Consider the following 23,029-nt stretch of genomic DNA (forward strand, 5'->3'; position numbering starts at 1 on the left):
GTGCCTGCCACCACGCCCGGCTAATTTTTTGTATTTTTAGTAGAGACAGGTTTCACCGTGTTAACCAGGATGGTCTCGATCTCCTGACCTCGTGATCCGTCCACCTCAGCCTCCCAAAGTGCTGGGATTAGAGGCGTGAGCCACCACGCCTGGCCGATTTTAAAGAATTGCACTAGAGACATGTCTACTACATATGCCTCAATAATATGAACTACTAAAAACCTTGAGTTTGCTTTTTAGTGGTATTTCTGGAAATTCTTCTGTTAGCACATTTGAAAAAAATCTGCAGCAACAACAACAAAAAAATTAAAAACACCTTCAGATTTCTTTCTGATGCAAGACTCAAAAAAAATCAGTCCGATTTGTCAGACACTGTATTAACTATTCTTAAGTAACAGATCTGTCCCCAACAGGCTCAGTGGTACCTCCTGGCAGGCTGTAATTCAGCCAGGGCATTAAGGACATTGGGACACATTAGCTGTCTCACGTAATTCATAAACCACTTTGCTGAATTGATTTACACTAACTCCTTGCTGGAGCATCTTTCCAAATTCTCACTCTTTAAAATGCTTTTATTTTAGAATCAGAAAAATATTTATTTTCAAAAGAAATAATACCAACAATTAAGAAAATGCCTACTTTATGTCTCATAGGATTGCTGTGAGGTTTAAATATGTAAATATTCCAAACAATAAGGTATTCATTTTGCTGCATTCCCTTATCTCTATGTATATATAAAAAGGGCATGAATACCATATTCCTGACTATGCATGCTCACCTTAATATTTATTGTCAAATCTAAGTTCCTTAATGTTAGAAATGAATTTTTATTATTCTGTATATAGTTCCTATTTTCACTTAAAATATACAAGAGCTCAACAAATATAAATTAATAAAGGATGACTATCAACCCAAGCAAAATACTTAACACCAAAGAATGATGGAAGAGAATAATCATAAAGAATAGAGGCCCACTCTATGCCTATTTCCATTTTGTCTACTATGAAGGAAAATGTAATGTAATTGTAGCAGGGGAAATTTTTAATTTTTATATTGTCTTTGAACACAAAACCATCTTTTCAAGGAGCTTTAAGAAAACCTAATTCCCTAGGGAATAAGATGCACTTTTAGTTGAGTCATAGTTTTACAGACGTATATAAAATATAGTCATAAGTTCCTCATTTAAATACATAGGCAAATGCATTCGTTATTTTTTGCTGCATAGCGAATTTCCCCATAATTTAGCAACTCGAAACCATCATGAACATTTGTAGTCTCACACAGTTGCCATGGGCCAGAAATTCAGGAACAGAGCTTAGTTGAGTAGATCTAGCTGAGCCTATGTCATAGGGTTTTCCACAGACTTAACTAGGCCTGGAGGATCTGTCTTCAGTATGGCTCACTCACCTGGTTGTTGGAGGCCTCACTTCCTTGCCACGTGACCCACATGGAGCTGCTTGAGTATCCTCATGACATGTCCGCTAGCTTTCCCCAGTACAAACCTGCCAAAAGACAGAGCCAGAGGGAATCTGTAGTGCCTTATGAAATGGTGTCAGAAGTTGCATACCATCACTTCTGCCATAGCCTATTAAAGAAGGGAACTAGGCTTCACCTTTTAAAAGGGGCAGTGTTAAAGAATTTGTGGACACATTTAAAACTCATCATAGCAAGAAGCTCTATGAGAATTGCCATCCCCATGCAGTAAAGAAATATTACTTCTTAGAACTGGTTCCAGTTTGACTCAGCTTTTTACTGACACACGTTTCCAAAAGAAACATAGCATATTTCAGCACAGATTAAAAATTATTGAAAATTTGGAACTTTAAAGATAAGCTAAAACTTTATAACTAAGAAAACGGTGATCTAAAGTGTTTAATCTTTTAAGGTTATAGGACTAGATCTGAAGTCTCTAGACACCCAGTTTAAATCCCCAGCTGTGTTGAATTATACGTTATAATGTCAGATGTATATGAAATCCAAGGTTATAAGTAAAATTCAATGTAATAATTTGTGTCCAACAAAGTAAAAGAGGGTTTATGGGGGTACAAACAAATATAAATACTATCATACTTGCCCCCAACATACTTGTACTTTATAGAGTTGGAAGCTTTCAAACATGTAACTAAAACAATTAATATTATATTATTTGTTTATTTTAGCAACTGATATATTGTTCTTTCAAAGCTAAAATGATCAAAGGTATTCAACAGCAGTGGGTACTGATCAAAATAACCAGTAGATAATATTATAAATGTTTTAAGAAATTAACACATTTAATAAAAGCAATTTTGAAGTATTTTCTATTCTGAATTTTTCTTGTTATGAAGGAAAATTTATTACAGTTCTTAAAAGAAAAGTACATGTAAAACACCAATGTAAATAATGCATTTGAATAGAAATATTTTTCCAGTCTACTTCAATAAATCTTTAATTTTCTAGTATTTAGCCTTCTCCAAATAGAGGATCTATGAAAATGCAGCATTTGTTAATGGAATTTTGACCCAGATACGAAAAAAAAAAGATTTGCAGGAATTAAAAATAGACAACATAGAATGTAGCACATTTACTGAACTCCAATAACAGACACATAAAAAATAGGTCAGCTCTCTCATCTGGCCTATGTGGATTTGGTGTGAATTATTATCAAGACGGCCTGCAAATAACAGACAATTTTACAAGTATATTTGGATCTCATTTTATAAAATGATAGAAAATTGAGAATACCAGTTTTCCTTAGAACTGGATGAATTATCCTCTTGCTTCAAGGCTTGTATGATGGTGACTTCCTGCAGAAAAGAATGCTGCTAACTGGAAAGAGGACAAGGCCTCATTACACTGGGGACATTCTCATTGCTGCTAAAATGCTCTAAACTTTTTAGGTGTCTCTTCATTTTTTTGAGACTGAGTCTCACTCTGTTGCTAGGCTGGAGTGCAGTGGTGCGATCTCGGCTCACGATTCTTCACACTGTACAGGAAGCATGGCTGGCGAGGTCTCAAGAAACTTAAAATCAGGGCCAGGCGCGGTGGCTCACGCTCGTAATCCCAGCACTTTGGGAGGCCGAGGCGGGCGGATCACGAGGTCAGGAGATCGAGACCACGGTGAAACCCCGTCTCTACTAAAAATACAAAAAAATTAGTCCGGCGTGGTGGCGGGCGCCTGTAGTCCCAGCTACTCGGAGAGGCTGAGGCAGGAGAATGGCGTGAACCCGGGAGGCGGAGCTTGCAGTGAGCCGAGATTGCGCCACTGCACTCCAGCCTGGGCGACAGAGCGAGACTCCGTCTCAAAAAAAAAAAAAAAGAAAGAAAGAAACTTACAATCATGTCGCAAGGCAAAGGGGAAACAGGCACATCCTACATGGCTGGAGCTGCAGGAAGAGGGCGAGGGGAAAGGTGCTACACACTTTTAAACAACCAGATTTTGTAAGAACTCACTATCAGGAGAACGGCAAGGAGGAAATCCACCCCCATGATCCAATCAACCCCAGCAGGCCCCTCCTCCAACACTGGGGATTAAAATTCAAGATGAAATTTGGGTGGGGACACACATCCAAACCATATCACTTGGGTGGGAAGAAACATGATAATGGAAAAGTTGTGGAGAGAATGATGTTTGCAAGCGTTCTTTGCCAGTGGAGGGCGGGGCAGGGAAGGGAGGCGAAAACGGGATCTTAATTATAATGCAAAATTTATCTTTAAGACCAGGTGTCTTTTACATGCTTACAATATGTTACTTTCACCTTTTTTTAGTGTTTTTTATATTGTTGATGTGCTTCTAATCAGAAACAGTTTTATAAACTACACAGCTACTAAACCAATTAGGTTTGAGCCTGATGAAAGCTATCCCCATTATAGGTATAAATAGACCGTTAGCATCACTGCTGATTGATGAAGAATTCCAGGTCCGCAAAAACCAGCTCTATTTTAAGTGCTCCTTGTCAGCACCCAGCTTTGGAGTTAACCTCACTCAATTGTGTTTCTTTGCAGGAGAGAGATTACACGAGGCTAAACCAGAGAGCATTCAGTCTGTCTTGTGAAAGTATATAAACACTTTCTAGTGTGGTCATAAAAACTATGATTTCTCCCTTTACTCTGTTAAGTGCACTCTTAGTTAACAAAGGTATTCAGAAAGAAGAGAGGGAAGGTTCAGCCGGCCAGGGACTGACATGTAGAAAGGGAAAATGTGTCCATGGCTTACCTTTGTGTTAATGTTTCCTGCTCCCTTAAGATTAATCATTAGGCATCTCAAGGATGATCAGTGTTCAATTACTTCTTTAAGGCCATGTTCCAACTAGGTGTTTTGTTTGTTTGTTACTAGCAATTAAAAACCATACCAATATCTTTAGTTTCTAACTTCCTTTTTTCCTACTGTTATCTATGGCAAAGGATATGTGCAGAAAAGAGAAAATGTGAGTCCTGAAGAGGCTGGATAGAAGAGAAGGGGAGAACATGAACTTAACTAAGTTAAAACCCTCGGTTCAAAACTTGACATGGACACTTACTAATGGTGAGATCTTGGTCAATTAAATGACCTTGTCTCTGTTTGACTTCATTTCCTCACACATAGAATGATATAGTAACGTTATCCCTTTGGTTGTTGATATTATATTAGTTGGCCAAGCACAATGGCTCATGCCAGTAATCCCAGAAATTTGGGAGGCCAAGGAAAGAGGATCACTTGAGGCCAGCAGTTTCAGACCAGCCTGGAAAACACAGCAAGACCCCTTCTCTGAAAAAAAAAAAAAAATTAATTAGCTGAGTGTAGTGGTGCACACTAGTCCGAGCTACTCAGGAGGCTGAGGCAAGAGGATCACTTGAGATCAGGAGGTTGAGGTTACAGTGAGCTATGATCACACCACTTGCACTCCAACCTGGGTGACACAAAAAGACCCTGTCTCTAAAAATAAATAAACCTAATTTAATTTAAAAAGATTATTAATAAGTTAATAAGTGCCAAGTACTTAGAAAACTGCCTGGCAAAGAGCAAGTGCAGAGTCACAGTGACTGCTAAGAAAGTGTTGCCTATTCCCCCATGTCACAGAAGCAACTTACCATCACTTTTCCTAGTTATTCACAAAATGCTGGCCACTTTGAGGACTATAACTGGACTCTTGACCACAACTTATTTCTCTGACTTTGCTTTCTCAATCCTCTTTCCACTCTCCTCAACTTCTGCCTGCCCTTGAAAATGCAATCTTCTTAAAGGTCCTAATTTGAACTTCTTCCTTTCCTTCTGTACTTTCTCCCTATTTATCACCTCCCAGTGCCTTTAATTCAGGCCCTCCCTACCCCTCATTCCCCTCACCACACACCAGACACAGCCCGATACAGATGCGATCTTTATGCCTCAGTGATATTGGTCAAAAAAGTACTGACCATAGCCATTTCATCTCTATCTTTTCTCCTAGAATTCGAATTTATTTCCTTCTCTCTTCATCTCCTATCTTCTACCCAGCTTTTGATAAGTAATTATTGAAAATATGTTTTGTAAAATGTTTAGTTAGCAAAGAAATCTTATCTAACTTCTAAAGTTATATGTAAATCTCAGTTAACCATGCTATGTCTATAAAGCCTATGCTTTTATGTTGAATATTCAAATTATTTTATGGGTTTTCCAGAGAAAATTAGTATTGAAGCAATTCAGTCTGGACACTAATGTTTTCATACTTGCTAGTTAATTATCCTCCCATCTATGTTTACAAACAAAAATGTGGCTTATTGCTAATGTTATTACTTAACCTTCCTTATAATTGATTTGAGTCTTTTCAGCATTAGTCTAAATTGAAAATATGTCAGTGCTACAAACTACATCTCACAGAAAGCTCAGAATTCATTGACCCATTTTGAAATATAGTTTTCTGGAAACAAGGTAGACTTTAATCGTACATAAATGATCTGTAAGACTTTTTTCACTTATTACAGTCTATGCCTCAGATAACTCTCCACGCAGGAAGAGAGTGGGGAGAGAAATGAAATTTCAACGCTCATTCATAGAAGAAAAAAAAGGAATAGATTGAATTAAGAATCCAACAGAAAATACAAGAAACCCTTAACATAAGATTATTTGAGAAGGGATTACTTATATAGGGACTATTTGCAAAGTTGTACGATAGGAGAAACACAGGGATACTAAAGTCACTAGGGGGTTAGTAGCGGCTGAGCTGATCACCCAAGACCCAAACGACCAGAGAAGGAAGCAAGTAACAAAACTGAGAGAGGAGAAAGTCTGCAAAGTCAGCTGCCCTAAGAAAACCAACGACCTTAGGTGAAAAGTCACAGCCTGTTCCAGGCAATCGTGCCAGGTGGGATCCAGAGGAGTAGACAATCCAACCTCACTCTCCTCCCCTTCTGTCTCCTTCTACGGCTTGCCATGGGCCCAACCTACCAGGAAGCCAAGAGGAATAAAGACCCTGTTGATGGAATCCATATAAAGCCTTCTCATATAAATTATCGTCCAGACTGGGACACTTTTGAGGGTTAAGAAAGTTGTTAAAATTAATTACCATTATTGTAAAAAAAAGAAACACGCTACTCAACAATTATCTAACTATATAATTGTAGCTTTATACATTACAATAAATGGCGAAAGCACAATAGCAAGAACTCACCTATGACTCTGTATATACTAGGACAAAACTGCTGTACCTGTTTGTTCTGCATATCTCACATCCACCTAACCCACATTGCCCTTCCACCTTGTCAGACTCTGTGAGTCCTACAGGCTGCTGCAGGCACCAGACCACACTGGCTGGTAGATCAAGTGGCTGGTAGGGAGGCATCATTGGACACTTCCATCACCAGCAGAAATCAGAAAGCGTTAGCTGTCCCTAACCACTTGTGTCTGAGTGCACTTTGTTAAGCCAGTGGGCAACCTGCGTGCTGTTCTTAAAAGGGAGGTGTTGGTTAGATTACATCCGAAAGGGGTCAGGGAAGGAGAGGCTGTTTATCACTTAGTAGTCTTTCAGATTTAACCCCATATTAAAGCAAGAACTTTGCTCTGTGCACATGCATCTCACACAATACTAGACAAGACTATAGAAGCTGGAAATACAAACCCACTCTGAATAATTTTAATGTAACTATTAATAACTTTGCCATCAAAAATGAACATTTTGAGATAAATGTTAAACTGATCAAGAGATCTGTTAAACCAAGATTATCCCAGGCAAACCTGAGCATATGACTCCCTGTTTCCATCCAGGTCACCCTTCCTGCACAGAGGATGGGATAGAAAGGAAATCTGGGTGAGGGAAATGGGCAGCAAATGGAAATTAACAACCAAAATACGGGGACTTAGGTCATCAGTGGAGTAGAAGAAATTGAGTTGGGCTCCTGTGATTTAAGGAGAGAGGTCACAGAATAGTTACCATGTTATCACGCGCAGGCAATTGAAAGGCCCCAACATCAAGTTCATCTCTAAATTAACCTGTCTTTCTGACATCATAGAGCAGACTCCTCTTACATTTTATAGACAGATTCAGACATGTACCTCAGAGGTGCCAACAAGAACATCTCTTCTGCCCAAGCATTCGTCCTCAAAGAGCAGAATGTTTATAGAGATCTCAATGTTAACACAATTTACCACTTTGAAAGCACCAAATGTTTGGCTATTATTTGATCATCATCCTGATTCCAGAAACCTCTCGTGAAATTTTTGATCAGTTTCTTTTTATTATTAACATTTATGGACCGGGCGCAGTGGCTCACGCTTGTAATCCCAGCCTTTGGGAGGCCGAGGCGGGCGGATCACGAGGTCAGGAGATGGAGACCACGGTGAAACCCCGTCTCTACTAAAAATACAAAACAATTAGCCAGGCGTGGTGGCGGTCGCCTCTAGTCCCAGCTACTCGGAGAGGCTGAGGCAGGAGAATGGCGTGAACCCGGGAGGCGGAGCTTGCAGTGAGCCGAGATTGCGCCACTGCACTCCAGCCCGAGCCACAGAGCGAGACTCCATCTCAAAAAAAAATGTATGTATGTATGTATGTATGTATGTATGTATGTATGTGGAGACAGGGTCTCACCATCTTGTTCATGCTGGTCTTGAACGCCTGGGCTCAAGGGATCCTTCTGCCTCAGCCTCCCAAAGTGCTAGGATTCCAGGCATGAGCTACTGCACCAGGCCATTCATCAGGTTCTGTTAGTCTTCAGTGTCATAAACTTCTTCCTTTGTTCCCAATCACTTACAGTAGATTCTGCACACCCTCAGGCCTGAAGTGGTGAGTTTCATTAGAGCTGCAGAACATTAGAATACCTTTACTTTCAGCCAAAATAAAACCTATATTTTAGTGATCCTGGTATCATGGTGTACATTTTAGGTTAGACCACGCATAATATATATCAAATTTGTGGGTGGTTACCACTACAATGAATATCTCCCTGTAATAAAAATGATTCTGGGCTCCAGCCAAGAGCCCAGTTTATGAAGTCATATTTGATAAGGATAAATTCCAATTCAGTGAACAAGATTAAGGTTTGCCATAAAGATATTTATGTATATCATTTAAGTAGTTTTAATCTGTATTCTTTTTGTGGTTGTGATCTAATGGTTTATGTTTTGAGCTTCTACCAGAAGCTTGGATCTACCAAAAGTTTTTAAGTTGGATGTTACGAAATGGTGAGAATATCAGCAAATGTTTGGTAATACAGAAGAACATGCAGGCATTGAATTATTAAAATGAAACTAAGCTTATATTTGAATATAATTGGTAGTAATTGACCTGACCAAGATGCATATGAGTAAATGCTTTATCTCTCAGCTTTCTAAGAGACTAAGTGAAAATACACAATACAAATAGATTGAAAATGTGTTGTTTTATTAGCTAGATATTATACACTATTCTGTTAAACTGTAAACCAATAGGTTACCTCTATTTTTATCCAAGTCTATTGACCAATATTATATGTATATTACACATATATTTATAATATAGGTATATATTATAGATGTATAATATATACCTATACTATAAATATATGTGTAATATAATTATATTATAAATATATGTATAATATATATCTATATATGTATATGTATATATGAATATATTTCAATAATTTATGAATAGTGTATGGAATTCATTTTAATTTCAGGAAATTTCAATAAGTGATAAATCCTGTGAAGAGGTCTGATTAAATGCAAGTGGTGGCCCCAGGGATCTCCTACAATTCAGAAGTCACCCAAAGGTCACATGAGTGCAAAATATAAACATTCCACATTTTCTGGTACAGGGATCACTTCCACTTATGCCCTCAGGTCCTGCTGCTCCAACACGTACAGAACTGGGAGCCTGCTCCTCTGTATGGGGACCCAAGTAGAATATCATCACTGGCCTACCTAAAAGGACACAGAATAGGCCCACCTAGTAATAGCTAGTTTGGGGTGACAAACCTCAAATTAAAGGTGAGGGAGAAGGATTATATCCTCCACACTGAGCTTTATAAAACTTAAGGAAAACAGCTAAAAAAAAAAGAAAAATGTTTTTCAAAATCTCACAGAAAATAATTTAAAATTGTTCAACATAAATAAAGGAGAAATAAACATGTGGAAACAAGTTAATCGGACTGGAGGAAGAGGAGAACTCAGAGACAGAGAACGTATACTTGCTTTGCATTATTTCCAAATAAATATATACAGTAGTTGCCTTTTAATCTCATATTAACAAATACAACAGTAGGAATAGGTCACAATCATGGAGCTGTGTGATAATCCCTTCCCATGCAGCAATTTCATTTAACCCTCACAAGTAGCCCTAGGATGTAGATACTATATCTACCCCTATCTCACTGAGCTCGGAGAGTTCTAGAAAAGTGCCAAAAATCATCACGCTAATTAGTGGCAGTAAGAAACCTCGTACATGTTCATATCCACCTCTAATTTTTTGTTTCAGTCTTCAGTGTGGATTCACAATTAGATTACTTCTTTTCACAGCATGTCTTCAATTTCTTTTCTGCAGTTAGCGCACTTAGCAAAAGACTGTAGGTAGTAAGTACTTTGCATGACTCTTAATGATTAACTAGACCTAGGCACATGAGGATGAGGATCTCAGAACACATTACTACAGAATGAGCATTCTAGGAAGAAGAAAGAGAATCACTAAAGCATTTTAAGGAAAACAGTGCTGTAAGTAAAAATCTTCAGCAGGGACGTTGCCTTAGTAATGCCCAGGAAGTCCTGTGAGAAGGAGCATTTCGCACCAGCAAAAAGCTACGATTCAGACTTCATGGACAAAATGAATCATGATGAGGACTGTAACATCGAAGGAGAGATGAATTGCTGGTTGACATCATTCACCAAAAAGAAGGATCAACAGCCGTTTTGAGTCAAGTGCTCTCTGAGTAAGTTAATTATCTTGAGTATCATCTTCACTGGAAATAAGCCTACATGTCTACATTACTCCTTAATTGTCAACTTTCATAGATCAGACTTAAAAAACAAAAACTACCATGAATAGTCAGTATTTCTAAGTGGCTACCACAGGCAAATCATCATACAGAACAATAAAATAATAATTTTGAAGAATTTGCAAATTTAAGGAGGTATATATAATATAGAGAGAATGAATATATTCATATGCAGTACTTAAATATATTCATTAATTTTAATAGGCATTTTTTCTATTAGCAATGTTCAATTGGAATAAACTTTAATAGTAACATAAAGACATGATTTATTAAATTGTGAAAAGACTTTATAAGATGAAAATATATCTGAAGGATATGTCATGAATAAGTCATCAATTGTAAATTTCTTAGAGATATAGAATATTATCATTAAAAATTCAATAAAGACAGAGAAGAGTTAAGTTAATGTGGCCCACTTATGGGGCTCTTTCTGTTTATCTACTTGCTAAAGAAATTATTTTAAAAAAACTTAGAATAATGATTAGTATTTATTTTAGACCATGTTTCCAAATAAAAGTGGCCTCAACCAGAGCTTTGTCAACCTGAAATTCAACATTTAGCTATCTGAAGACAGCATGGAGTAACATATTCTGCAGGATTTGTTGAAGACAGAGTCACCAGCTTTAAATACAGTAAATGTCAGTGTTTTGAGAAGGAAAAGAAAAAATTTTCAAGGTCAGAATCCCAACTTTCATTCTTATTTAGTGCAGGGTCATCTCATCTCTGCTAAAGATAAACTACAGACATACATACCTGTGAGCAGCACCAAAATATCCCTTAAGAATCAACTTTGCCTTTGTTCAAATGTTCAAACAACTATTTAAGCTGAGACCCCAAATTTCTACACCAGATAGTATAAATAAAGCTATAATTTCAGTCTACAAAAACTGAAAGACAGTTGTTAAAGTCAGTGATTTTAGGGGGGGAATAAATCTCAATATTGCTGATAACTTTTATTAAATAAGATGTGTCCTTTTTTTGGAAATAAGAAGGATACACAGTGTGAATGACGTTTCTCAGCTACTTGTGCATGCATTTATTAATATTTCACTTTGGTTATAAAGGCAATCCTTAAAGCAGCACATCATCTCTTCCTTCTGAAACTGAATTTTCGTTGTCTTCTATGATCTGGTTAAGAAACTAAGTTAAGTTGGAATCATGAACACTAGGAGGGATGAAGCCTTGATGACCTTTGGCTTCATCAGTCTTATGAATAATGGTATAGTAGTCAGGGTTATAAAGCCACATTCTAGTCTAGTTTCCATCTGGCCACAAAAAGCCCTGTAGTTTTGGGCAAGTTACTTAACCTGTCTGGGTCTCAAAGTCCTCACAGGCAAAATGATAAAGAGCTAAATCAGTGTTTTGCAAAATATAGTACATACAGTACTAATGGTATATCAGCTGATACTGGGGTAAACATTCTGAATTTTTATAATTATGTATCCTAGTGTGTATTATGAGTAATACAACCCACAAATCAAACCCATAAATGTATTCATTTCTATTGTTTAGGACAACTAAAAAATAGAAAATATATTTAAATTTGATTTTATTAAATTATTAAGTAAATAATTTATAGATGATACATGTATATAGTAAAAATTCTGAAGGTGGTATGTGAAGAACTGAAGATTGGGAAACACGAATGAATGATCTCTAAATCCCTCTCCATCAAGAAGAGACTATATTTTTAATGAAAGAATGATGACTGTCAAAGCTAGAGAATTACTTTGTAGACCAAAATAGATGATATCAGATTGCCAATCAGACACAGCTTTTCAATAAAATTCTTTGTTCAAATGAAAGCAGACTGAAATCACTGACTGGCTAACAATATTGCAGAATGGCGTGATTTCAAAAGAGTCTTTAAATGAAGAAGAGATGAAAACAAACTCATTTTCCCATGTACCTTCTTTTCTTTCATGCTGTCTTTCATGTCTTCCCAAAAAATGTGAATCCCAAAACGCTTCCTGTTGCCCATGTGCCCACAATGGGCTCTTGTGCTCTCATCTGAGACAGAGGCTGTTCCATCACTGAAGGATATTTTCTTGCAATTTCTATGGACAGAATTACTTATTTCGGAATTTCTCTGCAATTATTTTTTTGAGGAACATATTTTTGTGGGAAAAAAAAGTGAATGTTTTAAAGGGAAAGGAGTAAATTACTCTGTCACTGAGTTTTCTATGAATTAAGCCACTTTTTAAAAGGCAAATAAAGAAAATTTCTATAGACTTAAACAGTACTCCAAACACTTCTGTGCAAACATCTTGAATATTCGAAATCATGTAAAAGAAAGCTCTGACTATAAAAAGAGAAAGCACAAAATAGATAGTGCTCTGTTTATGTACTGCAGGACAAAAAAAAAAATTGCTTCATGGAACATAGGAGAACTTACATACTATCATAGCTGCCAGTTGTTTGAAGAGATTGACCTACAAGGTCCTTCTTAATGTTAGTATTCTATGTTCCTGATTCCAAAGAACTAAGAGGAAAATATTTCATACAAGTGAGGAAAATGATATAATAAAAATAACATATTAAAGAAAATTAATAGAAATATTTCATTTCATTTCTAAAATAGAAAAACATATTCCTAAAATCAGAGAAAATAGAAAAAAAGCATATTCCTAAAATCATCAGGAAGAAATTGGTTCAATTAGAATGTTTCAATTGACAAGACATTCAGATTGTCAACTGTCATGGATTCAGATACGATGTCTATTATTTATGATGCTGTTTACGTTAGCAGCTTCTGTGCGGTTGGTGTGAGTTCCTAAAAGGTGTCCATCTGAGGTTCTCCTGGAAGTGCAGAATGCCATTTCAGCAGCAGACCAAAAGAATCAACATATGTTTAGAACATTTCCATGTGGCATGTCAAAATCAGCATTTCCCCAACCATCTTTCACATCCAAAAACACAAACAGGCATGCACACAGTCTAATCTCCCACATACAGCTTTAAAAGATCCCATTAGAAGAAAGCAAATTGTTTCCTTCTCTTTTACTAATACAGCTTTCTTAAATGGCTTTTTAAAAATTCGATTGTATTAATAAAACACCTTAATTGGCCAACTTCAATGAAAATCTTTACATGTGGAGAAATATTGAAGGGTCTCAGTATAGGGGGTCAGAGTGGTTGGGAGCCATAGAAAAGGTTGCTATCTTATTATTTAAATATCCTAGAGAAGAAAAACAAAAGACTATGGATGATTTTTCTCCCCTTTCATTTGGAAGTCATTTGTAGACTTTCCTTTGTTCCATTGAGAAATAAGAGAAAAAACATATAAGTTACAGCGAACCCATATGGCCAGCAGGAAAATCCTGTTTAATTGCTTTATTGCAAGAATTGTTAAATCACTTCCTGAGGATGCAGTTCAAACGAAACATATGGCAACTATTAGCAAAAGCCCCTAATGAATTCAAAAATATGCCTTTTATTGGAGCTTTCTCATAAGCATCAATCATACATTATTTAAATTGTATATACAAATAGGCATTTGGTGTTTTAGTTCCACAAATGTTGATGAACACCTACTCTGTACCAAACTATACAGTCAGCTTGTGTGAAATGTATTTCTCAGCCCAGAAATAGATATGACATGATGGGGTCCAGGACATGGACCCAAATCTATCCAAGTCTCTTCTCAGAAAACAAGGATGAGAAGAATCCCCCAATCAATGCCTCCTGCCCAAGGGTTTCATGCCCAAGAAAACCATTTCATTTCTACTTGGATAGTTCTAGTGATCTATATTCTTTGCACTCCTTTTAATGCCACACCACTGATGTGACTAATCATTCACATTCAGCATCCATTCTTTGCCTTTTTTGTAACTTCTTTGATTAGATTGTGAATTCCACAAAGAAGAAAACTTTACTAAGAGTTTTTGTATCTAGGATAATGTGAGGCTTGTAATGAAGAATTAGCAATCAGCTTTAACTAACTGTAGAGCAAGTGTCAGCATTTTTTAATTGTTTCTAATGCCGTTCATCTCTGGAAAATTTCAGAAATTTAACAATTTAATATATTTATTCATAAACAACTTTGTAGAGAGACAATTCTGCCTCAAATTCAAAGATAAATCATTGGAGGAATATCCACCTGTTATCACTATGTGGTTTTACTCTTAAAAAGAAGTTATAAAATTCTAGGAATACTACAGTTTGACTACACTTTCTGTACATCGTAATACGGTCTTTGAAGTTATGTAATGGAAGTGAGCTTTGGTAGCTTAAAAGTCATGCGGAGTGTGGTGAGACTCTAAAGTAATTGGCATTAGCTACATGAAATAATGACATTGGCCATAAGGAGGCTAAAATATATTTTTGCTTGATACCCCAACTCACTGATTATCATTTTTGTTAAATATTTACTTACACATGCTTGGTTATATACTCTTGAAATGAAATAAACTATAGAAAAGGCTTGTTTTTGTCACTGGTCAACTTGTTATTTGGGGCAAAGCATTCAACTTAAATGTGTTTGCCGTGAAAAGAGAGGGCTTCTTTAGACAATGTCTAAATGTCCCATACAAAAGATTCCTGTACACGTATTTTGTGTTCTAAGTAAATGTCTTATCATAAGACCAATCCAAACTTTCTTCCTCCTTCATTTCAAAATAAGTCTGTTTAGTATGACTCAGAGGCGAGCACGCCTGTGTTGTGCCTTGCTTCCATTAGTGACAGTATGACCTCACAAAAGTTACTTTACCTTCCAGGACTTCACAGCGTGTTCTAAAGATGTGCTGAATTTCTGCAGGCAAAAGCTTAAAACTGGGTCGTACACATAATAAGCACCCAGTAAGCGCTAGCTATTTTTATCCTGAGGAACTTTCTCCAGGAACATTCTTTAATTACCTGTCACCAACTTTTCCAGTCTTGTTGATAAAAGAAGGGTTTCTGTTTTATTTTTCTGTTTGTTTGCTTTTCACAAAAGAGAGAATGTATTTTAAAACTCCCGATCGGGGTAAATTTCAGGGCTAGACTTAACATTTAATGCACAGTTTTGATTTAATTTTATTTTTAAATATGTTTTAAGAGACACACAGAAAGTAAACAAACATTACCAGAACTGTAGGATCACTTGTAAAAGGAGGAAATTGTTTTCCTCTAGTATTGAATCAGAGAAGTCCTTGAAGAAGAAAAGTCAAATGACTTTTTAATAAATGAAAGAATGCCCAGGAAATGCTGGCAGCCTGTGCCATTTGTTGGAAGCCCTGATCTCTGGGCCTGATCCCCCAAGCTGCCATTCAATCTATACGTCTGCATCTTTGGAAGCATGCGGAGACACGGTTCACACCCAGAGAACAGTGCTGAATAACTAAACATAGATTAAGATTGAGTCAAAGTATGCTTTCAGTATAAATTAATCTTGCCAAAGTAACCCCCCCATCTCTACTTTTTTTTTTTTTTTTTTTTGACAGAGTCTCGCTCTTTCACCCTGGATGGAGTGCAATGGTGTGGTCTTGGCTCATTGCAACCTCTGTCTCCTGGGTTCAAGAGGTTCTCCTGCCTCAGGCTCCTGAGAAGCTGGGATTACAGGCACCTGCCACTATGCCCGGCTAATTTTTGTATTTTTAGTAGAGGCAGGGTTTCACCATGTTAGTCAGACTGGTCTCGATCTCCTGACCTCAGGTGATCCACCCACCTCAGCCTCCCAAAGTGCTGGGATTACAGGGGTGAGCCACCGTGCCCAGCCTCTACTTTTTATCCATAAGGAAATCTTTAACTTAGTTGAATAATTGCATCAATCACCAAATCCCCTAAATCCCAAAGGTGAAGATCTCAGCAGTAATCAATATTTCACAAGGATATAGACGTCTTGATATTTGCTATTTCTAGAAATGAAGATTGATGCTCTTTTCTTGGGCTGATCCACAACAGAGGTGCGCTTGGGCCTCTCTCTCTCTCACATACACACACACACACACACACACACACACAAACACCCATCTGAGTGTGCTTTTCTTACTTCAACTCTGAGGATGTTGTCCCTGAGGAAATGAAGAAATATCACCCCTTTGGATCTATCCTGTGGTCAGTGGTTATTGGGTAGAAGGCATCAAATCCCAATGGGTCAGTTAATACATCCTCAACCATGTTTTATATGTGAGTAACTTAGATGAATGAGAACCAGAAAGTCGACCTGCTTAATCTGTTTAGGCATATCCACAAACAGTAGAACTAGACAGTTAAGCTTTAAGTTCCTGGAAAGATCTCATTCTGAATGCTATTTTTAAAAATAATAATAGTGATAAATGCTGGGGACTGAGATTCTAAATCTTTTACATCAGTCAACTAACCCACTGGACCAAGGCCCATTTTAATAAATAGTAAGAGTGGCTTTTCGCTGAAGATCTGGTATGCTTTATAGAGGCTGCGTCCTTTAGTTCTTTCAGCAATCCTCTGAAGTAGATGTGATTATCTAGATGCGATTAATAAAGAAGGAACCTGCGCCTTGAGAGGTAAGATACCTCACTGGCGTGCACAGAGAAAATAAGCAACAGGGAAGAGATTTGAAACGCCCGGAAACTAACCAATTTGCTTCTGTCTCCCAAAAATAGGACCAGAAAATTTTAACTACAAAAATTCTACCCCAATTCAAAGTGTTTTTACATTCATTTATTGCCAATGTTTTGTTTGTTTGTTTGTTTGTTTGAGATGGGGTCTGACTCTGTTGCCCAGGCTGGAGTCTGTAGCACGATCATAGCTCACTGCAGCTTTGAACTCCCTGGGCTCAGGTGATTCTGCTACCTCAGCCTTCCAAGTGGCTGGGACTACAGGTGCATGTCACCAGGCCCAGCCAATTTTTCTATTTTTTGTAGAGATGGGTTTTCACCATGTTGTTCTGGCTGGTCTCAAACTCCTGGGCTCAATGATCTGCCTGCCTCTGCCTCCCAAAGTTCTGGGATTACAGGTGTGAGCCACCACGCCCAGCCTATTGCCAGTGTTAAAGATAATATGGACGTACATTCGTTTGTCTTCCGACAAGAAAATAATTAGAAGATGATTTACAGTTATCAAAGACATATCTAGTGATTTTACTGATAGTTCCAAAATGCTAATTTTTCTATTGGCAGGCTCTATTTAATTTTTGCTTCGTTAATTATACTTCATTTTATTTCTAATAATGCTTTTTGATGTTTCTTCTTAATAATACCACAACTTTTGTGTCTTTTTTTTTTTTTTCAGGCTATTCCAGGTATTTCAGAGAAGGAAAAGGCTGGTAAGTTGACATTTTGGTTATGTTTTCTTGCCAATCTATTTCAGAAAAAACTTCACCTTAAAATAGGCATTTTATTAAATATATAAAATGTATACATCTCATGAATATCTGGGAAAATGTTATTTAAATTCTGTAAAAGAAATTTGTTTTGCTCAATATATAAGAAAAATATATGTGGTTTTCAGACATAATGACATTGTGTTAGAATAAGATACGTGTTTCTTGGGGTCTTCCTTGTAACTGCAACCACAGTTTTTTTCTTAAGTAAAAGAATTAGATGTTGATCAATGTTCTGAGGAATGAATTTGGAAACTAGTTGTTAATAATTACCAAGGTTTATTTTCATTCGTAATGACTTAGTAGCCACAGAAAAAGATGTAATTGATGCTTAAAGCTGACGCTACACTATCAAAAATATAGTGATGAAGCAATGTGAATAATTGTATTGAAGAAAAAAATACAGTATTTTTCTATGCTCTGTGCTTTAATTATAATTATTTAACAGTATTATGGGAAATGGACAAGGACTGATGAGAAAAGAAAATATGAAAAATTAGACTTGGATTGGTAGATCTACGTGTTTTTAAAAAATCATACTGTCTTATGTGTTCTGTGTAATAAAAACCAAAACAGGTTAAAGGTATATTAACTAACTTGAAGTACATCACTTTGTTTATAGACATTTGTGATTTTTAAGAGCTATATTAAAAGTTTATAATCTCATCTTAGAGAAAATATTAAAATTTCAAATGCCTTTACACTAAAGCATTAGAGTTTGTCTGGCGGGGGTGTTTGCTGTCTATGTCAGTGATCTTATTTTTGCTGCTAGATAGTTTTCACATAGAATTTTCCTAGTTTGTGTCCTTCTGTGAGCTCAACTTTTCTCTCATGTTTAGGCTGTATCTCGTTTCTTCACTTTAATAATGTTGAAAAGTATCTCTTCAGACTAGGGGGAAAATATTGAACTGGCAACATATGTCAGCTCAAGAGAAAAATCACCCAACATAACAACGTACTAATATCATAAAGATTAATATCAGGTTGGTGCAAAAGTAACTGTGGTTGTGGCCACTGAAAATAATTGCAGTTTTGGCCATTACTTTCAATGGCCAAACCGCAATTATTTTTGCACCAATATATTTACCATATATTGAATGGATTTAAAGTTTTAAATCTCCAGTATCTTAAATAGCTGTCCCCATGATTCACTGCAATTTAAACAAAGTATATAACAGAACAAAGTTGTCATCCTATTCCAGAATGTCAGTAAATTTTTTCACACGCCAAGAAGAAAATGAGGATGTGAGTTGTTGGCTGGTCAGGAGGGGAAAGAAGGAACGGAAATGCCATGGCTGGAGGAGACAGGAAGGCAGAGAGTTCTCTTCCTCCTCTTCCAGTTAAATGGCTTAAGTTTGACAGGCAGAAGCACTTCATTCTGTCAAGCTTCTCAAATATTTTGAAAATATTTTTATTTTTATTTTTTTTGAGATGGAGTCTCACTCTGTTGCCCAGGCTGGAGCACAGTGGTATGATCTTGGCTCACTGCAACCTCCACCTCCCAGATACAAGCTATTCTCCTGCCTTGGCCTCCTGAGTAGCTGGGATTACATGCCTGCGCCACCACGCCTGGCTAACTTTCGTATTTTTAGTAGAGACGGGGTTTCGCCATGTTGGCCAGGGTTGTTTCAAACTCCTGAGCTCAGGTGATCCGCCCGCCTCGGCCTCCCAAAGTGCTGGGATTACAGGTGTGAGCCACCGCACCCAGCCTAAAAATATTTTTAAAACAAAGAAGTAACTAGACAACATAAAAATAATGTAAGCACTACTTTTTTATCATAATCCTGGAAATTTTCCTCCTTAAGAACAACAATTTTTTTAATGAAATCAACAGTCCCTCCTTACATAATCTTTCTGAGTCATTTCTATACGGCTGAGGCACACATAAAAGAATTGAGAGATTAAATTTTCAGAGGTTCCATAAGATGACATATATGATCTCCTCAGGCCCCAGGCACCTGGATGCCCCATCTCAGATACTTAGCAACTCAGGATGAACTGATTTGAGCAAAATCTGACTTCTGCTCTTTATGAAAATATTAGAATGACTGGAATTTACTCCAGAATGCATTTTTATTTAGTTTCTGGAGGATATGCTGATATATTTAGAAGAAAATGTAATTTTGTTTGATCATTTAAGTATAAGAAAGAAAGGATTTTTTTTCAAGGCAGTGAATTTACCTGTCAAGACAAATGCTCATGTTTCGATATTTTATGAATCATGGTAACAAATATGACAATTCAAGAGAGAATGTGATTTATTTCAAAAGTTTTAAGTACCGTAACAGTCTAAGCAATATAATTCTTCTATTTCTAAACTTCATTATTTGAAACATTAAAAATATTTTGACTGTTCTATATACAAATATAAATCTTGTTTCTTTCATGTCTTTATGAATCTCTGTTTGTAAGCTTCCACTAGACAGAGGAATGGCCATGAAGGCAGGAGACCCACTCAATCTTCTTGGGGTTAATTGAGCTCTTAAATAGGATTAAGCTTCATACCCGCCCCTAAGGCCTGTCTTTTTTTTTTTTTTTTTTTCTGTATCTTTCTAAATGAATGTAGCCTGTTGTTCTTTATTAAGAAAGTCTATTTTTAATCTGTGTGACCTCTCATCCAAGCTAACTGGAACCAACTCTACCAGGCTTTGTGAAGCTCTAAATGAAATCATTTGGGGCACATTCCATTAATAATCCTTGAACTGCAGTTGTGTGATTGCTCTGTGTGTGCTGTAAGTAGCCATCTTCTATTCTGATCCATGTTGCTATGATAATACAGCTCGGTGGGGTCATTCTGCTGCTTGTCTCCTGCCCTGTGATGACAAAAATCTTCAAAGGGAGGCAAGTTTGAAACAGCCTTTTATGGATTCAGTCACTTCACAAATACTTACTGAACAGCAACATGTTCCAGGCATTCTGTTAGGTTCTATTGAGGAAGCAATTATGAATAAGGCATGGTCTCTGCCCCGTAGGAACTCAAACTCTAGTTGGAGGATATCCCATCAGGCAGGCATCCCTCCTTCTCCTCTTCTCAATTGAGAATTTCTTAACTCTGCTTATTCAAAAAGCTTCCCAGGCAAGGAATCAAATCAAAGTATTGTCTTCAGGAAACTCTGGATGAGAATGTGCCTTCTTAGGATATGAGACAGAATCCAACCAACTTCTTTTTTAAATAATCAGAACTGATCACACTAGTATTGTTATGTGTAATTGTATCCAATAAATATCAATTTCATATAACTTCCATCATGTCGCTGGAGTCTGTATGCCTCAACCTTTTTGGCACCAGGAACCAGTTTCATGGAAAACAATTTTTCCACAGAGTGGAGTGGGGGATGGTTTCAGGATTAAATTGTTCCACCTCAGACCTTAGATCATCATAAGGAATGCACAGCCTGGATCCCTCACATGTGCAGTTCCCAATAGGGTTCATGCTTCTCTGAGAATCTAATGCTGCTGCTGATCTCACAAGAGCCAGAGCTCAGGCGGTAACGTTCGCTTGCCCACCACCCATCTCCTGCTGTGCAGCCCGGTTCCCAACAGATCACAGACTGGTACTGGTCCAGGGCTTGGGGGTTAGGCACCCCTGCTCTAAAGAGTGTACCAGTCCCATTGGAATATCCTCCAGCACATCTGCTTCCTATCTGTATGGCCTTGAGCAAGTCTCTTAACTTCCTCATCTCCCTCATTTCCAGAACACAAATCAAGAATCTGTCATGTTATTGATGTAAGGCAACAATGCTTGGTACAAACTAAGTCCCGAAAAATGGTAGCTGTTTTTTATGATAATTGGTTGGTGCTTATAGGACAAATAGACACCGGCTGCATCACTGATGTCCTTGTGTGTTCCACAAGTCCTAAAATGCTTCCTCGTGGTACTAACAGCTGAACAGCTGTCCTTGTGGAATAAGAAAGATCACTTTCTCCATGAGTCTTCTGAATGAGTTAATTCAAAGATTGTCACAGTATAGACAGGGTTGATCACATTTTAACCTCTTTTTAGAGTTGTTTTTTGTTTTTTTTTTTTGTCTATTAGACTGAAATTCTCTCCTGGAAACAGATATTATTTGATTTTCAAACAAAGATTCGTTTCAGAGAAATGTTTATGCTGTGTCCCATTTTCCGGTGACTCCATTATCCTCCTGTATCCACAGTCCCTGAGGTCATCAGATCCTATCTATCCAGCAAGCCAGCTAGGCGCCTGGGTTCTCCTGCCACTCCCAGGCTCCTCCACCTTCTGCACACCGTGCTGTCAGCACCGACCTCTCATCACCCTTGTCCATTCCTCTGGCCACTGCTTCCATGCAGGGCTTCACTTTCCACTGGACTTTCACAAAAGCATCCAGAACTGGTTTCCCTGACTTAACCGATCATTACACCAGTCTATTATCTGCACTGTCACCAGAGTTATCTTTGAAAATATATAACCTGGTCGTGTCAGTTCCTGTGCCAACATTTCATCTGTCTATTAGCCATAGAGTAAAATTAAACTATCCTGGCTGACCATTTGTCCATTCAGGAGTGACCATGGCCATTTGTTATTCAGATGCAGTATCATTCATTGGACCAGATACATGTCTGTGTTGCCCCTCAGATCCACTCTCTGCCCTACTTCTCCCTGCCTCTGTGCCTTGGGAGGCCAACCAATGTGAACTAAATCAAAGGACTTCCCTCCTTTCTGTCTTCCCCATTCAGCCATGAAGAAGACGAGAAGCTCTAGCAGGAGACTGAGGGAGGGGGATGGTGGGACAATGAGGTTGGAGAGTTTGCTTTTAAATTTAATGTAGTTTTACTTTATTTTATTATGTTCTGCGATACATGTGCCAGATGTGCAAATTTGTTACATAGGTAAACGTGTGTCATGGTGGTTTGCTGCACCTTCAACCCATCACCTAAGCATTAAGCCTAGCATCCATTAGCTCTTTTCTCTAATGCTCTCCCCCCACCGTCCTCCCCCAAAAAGGCCCAGTGACTGTTGTTCCCTCCCTGTATCCATGTGTTCTCATTGTTCAGCTCCCCCTTATAAGTGAGAATATGACGTATTTGGTTTTCTGTTCCTGCTTTAGTTTGCTGAAGATAATGGCTTTCAGCTTCATCCATGTCCCTGCAAAGAACATGATCTCCTTCCTTTTTCTGGCTGCATTGTATTCCATGGTGTATATGTACCACATTTTCTTTATCCAGTCTATCATTGATGGGCATTTGGGTTGATTCCATGTCTTTGCTATTGTGAATAGTGCTGCAATGAACATATGTGTGCATGTATCTTTATAACAGAATGATTTATACTCATTTGAACATATACCCAGTAATGCGATTGCTGAGTCAATGGTATTTCTGGTTCAAAATCTC

The 23,029-nt window shown here is 37.6% G+C and overlaps 1 protein-coding gene across 3 annotated transcripts in view; it reads left to right on the forward strand.

Annotated features, from left to right (window-relative positions):
- DLC1 (DLC1 Rho GTPase activating protein) overlaps positions 1 to 23,029 on the forward strand; it is a 523,594-nt gene that overhangs the window by 281,849 nt on the left and 218,716 nt on the right. For all 3 annotated transcript variants that reach the window (XM_058441995.1, XM_058441994.1, XM_032162429.2), the window contains exon 5: positions 17,587 to 17,620. In XM_058441995.1, coding sequence (XP_058297978.1) covers positions 17,587 to 17,620 — 34 coding nt within the window. The remainder of the gene's footprint in view (positions 1 to 17,586; positions 17,621 to 23,029) is intronic.

This window comes from Hylobates moloch, unplaced genomic scaffold (genome assembly GCF_009828535.3).
Source record: "Hylobates moloch isolate HMO894 unplaced genomic scaffold, HMol_V3 SCAFFOLD_8, whole genome shotgun sequence".
NCBI classification, from domain to species: domain Eukaryota; kingdom Metazoa; phylum Chordata; class Mammalia; order Primates; family Hylobatidae; genus Hylobates; species Hylobates moloch.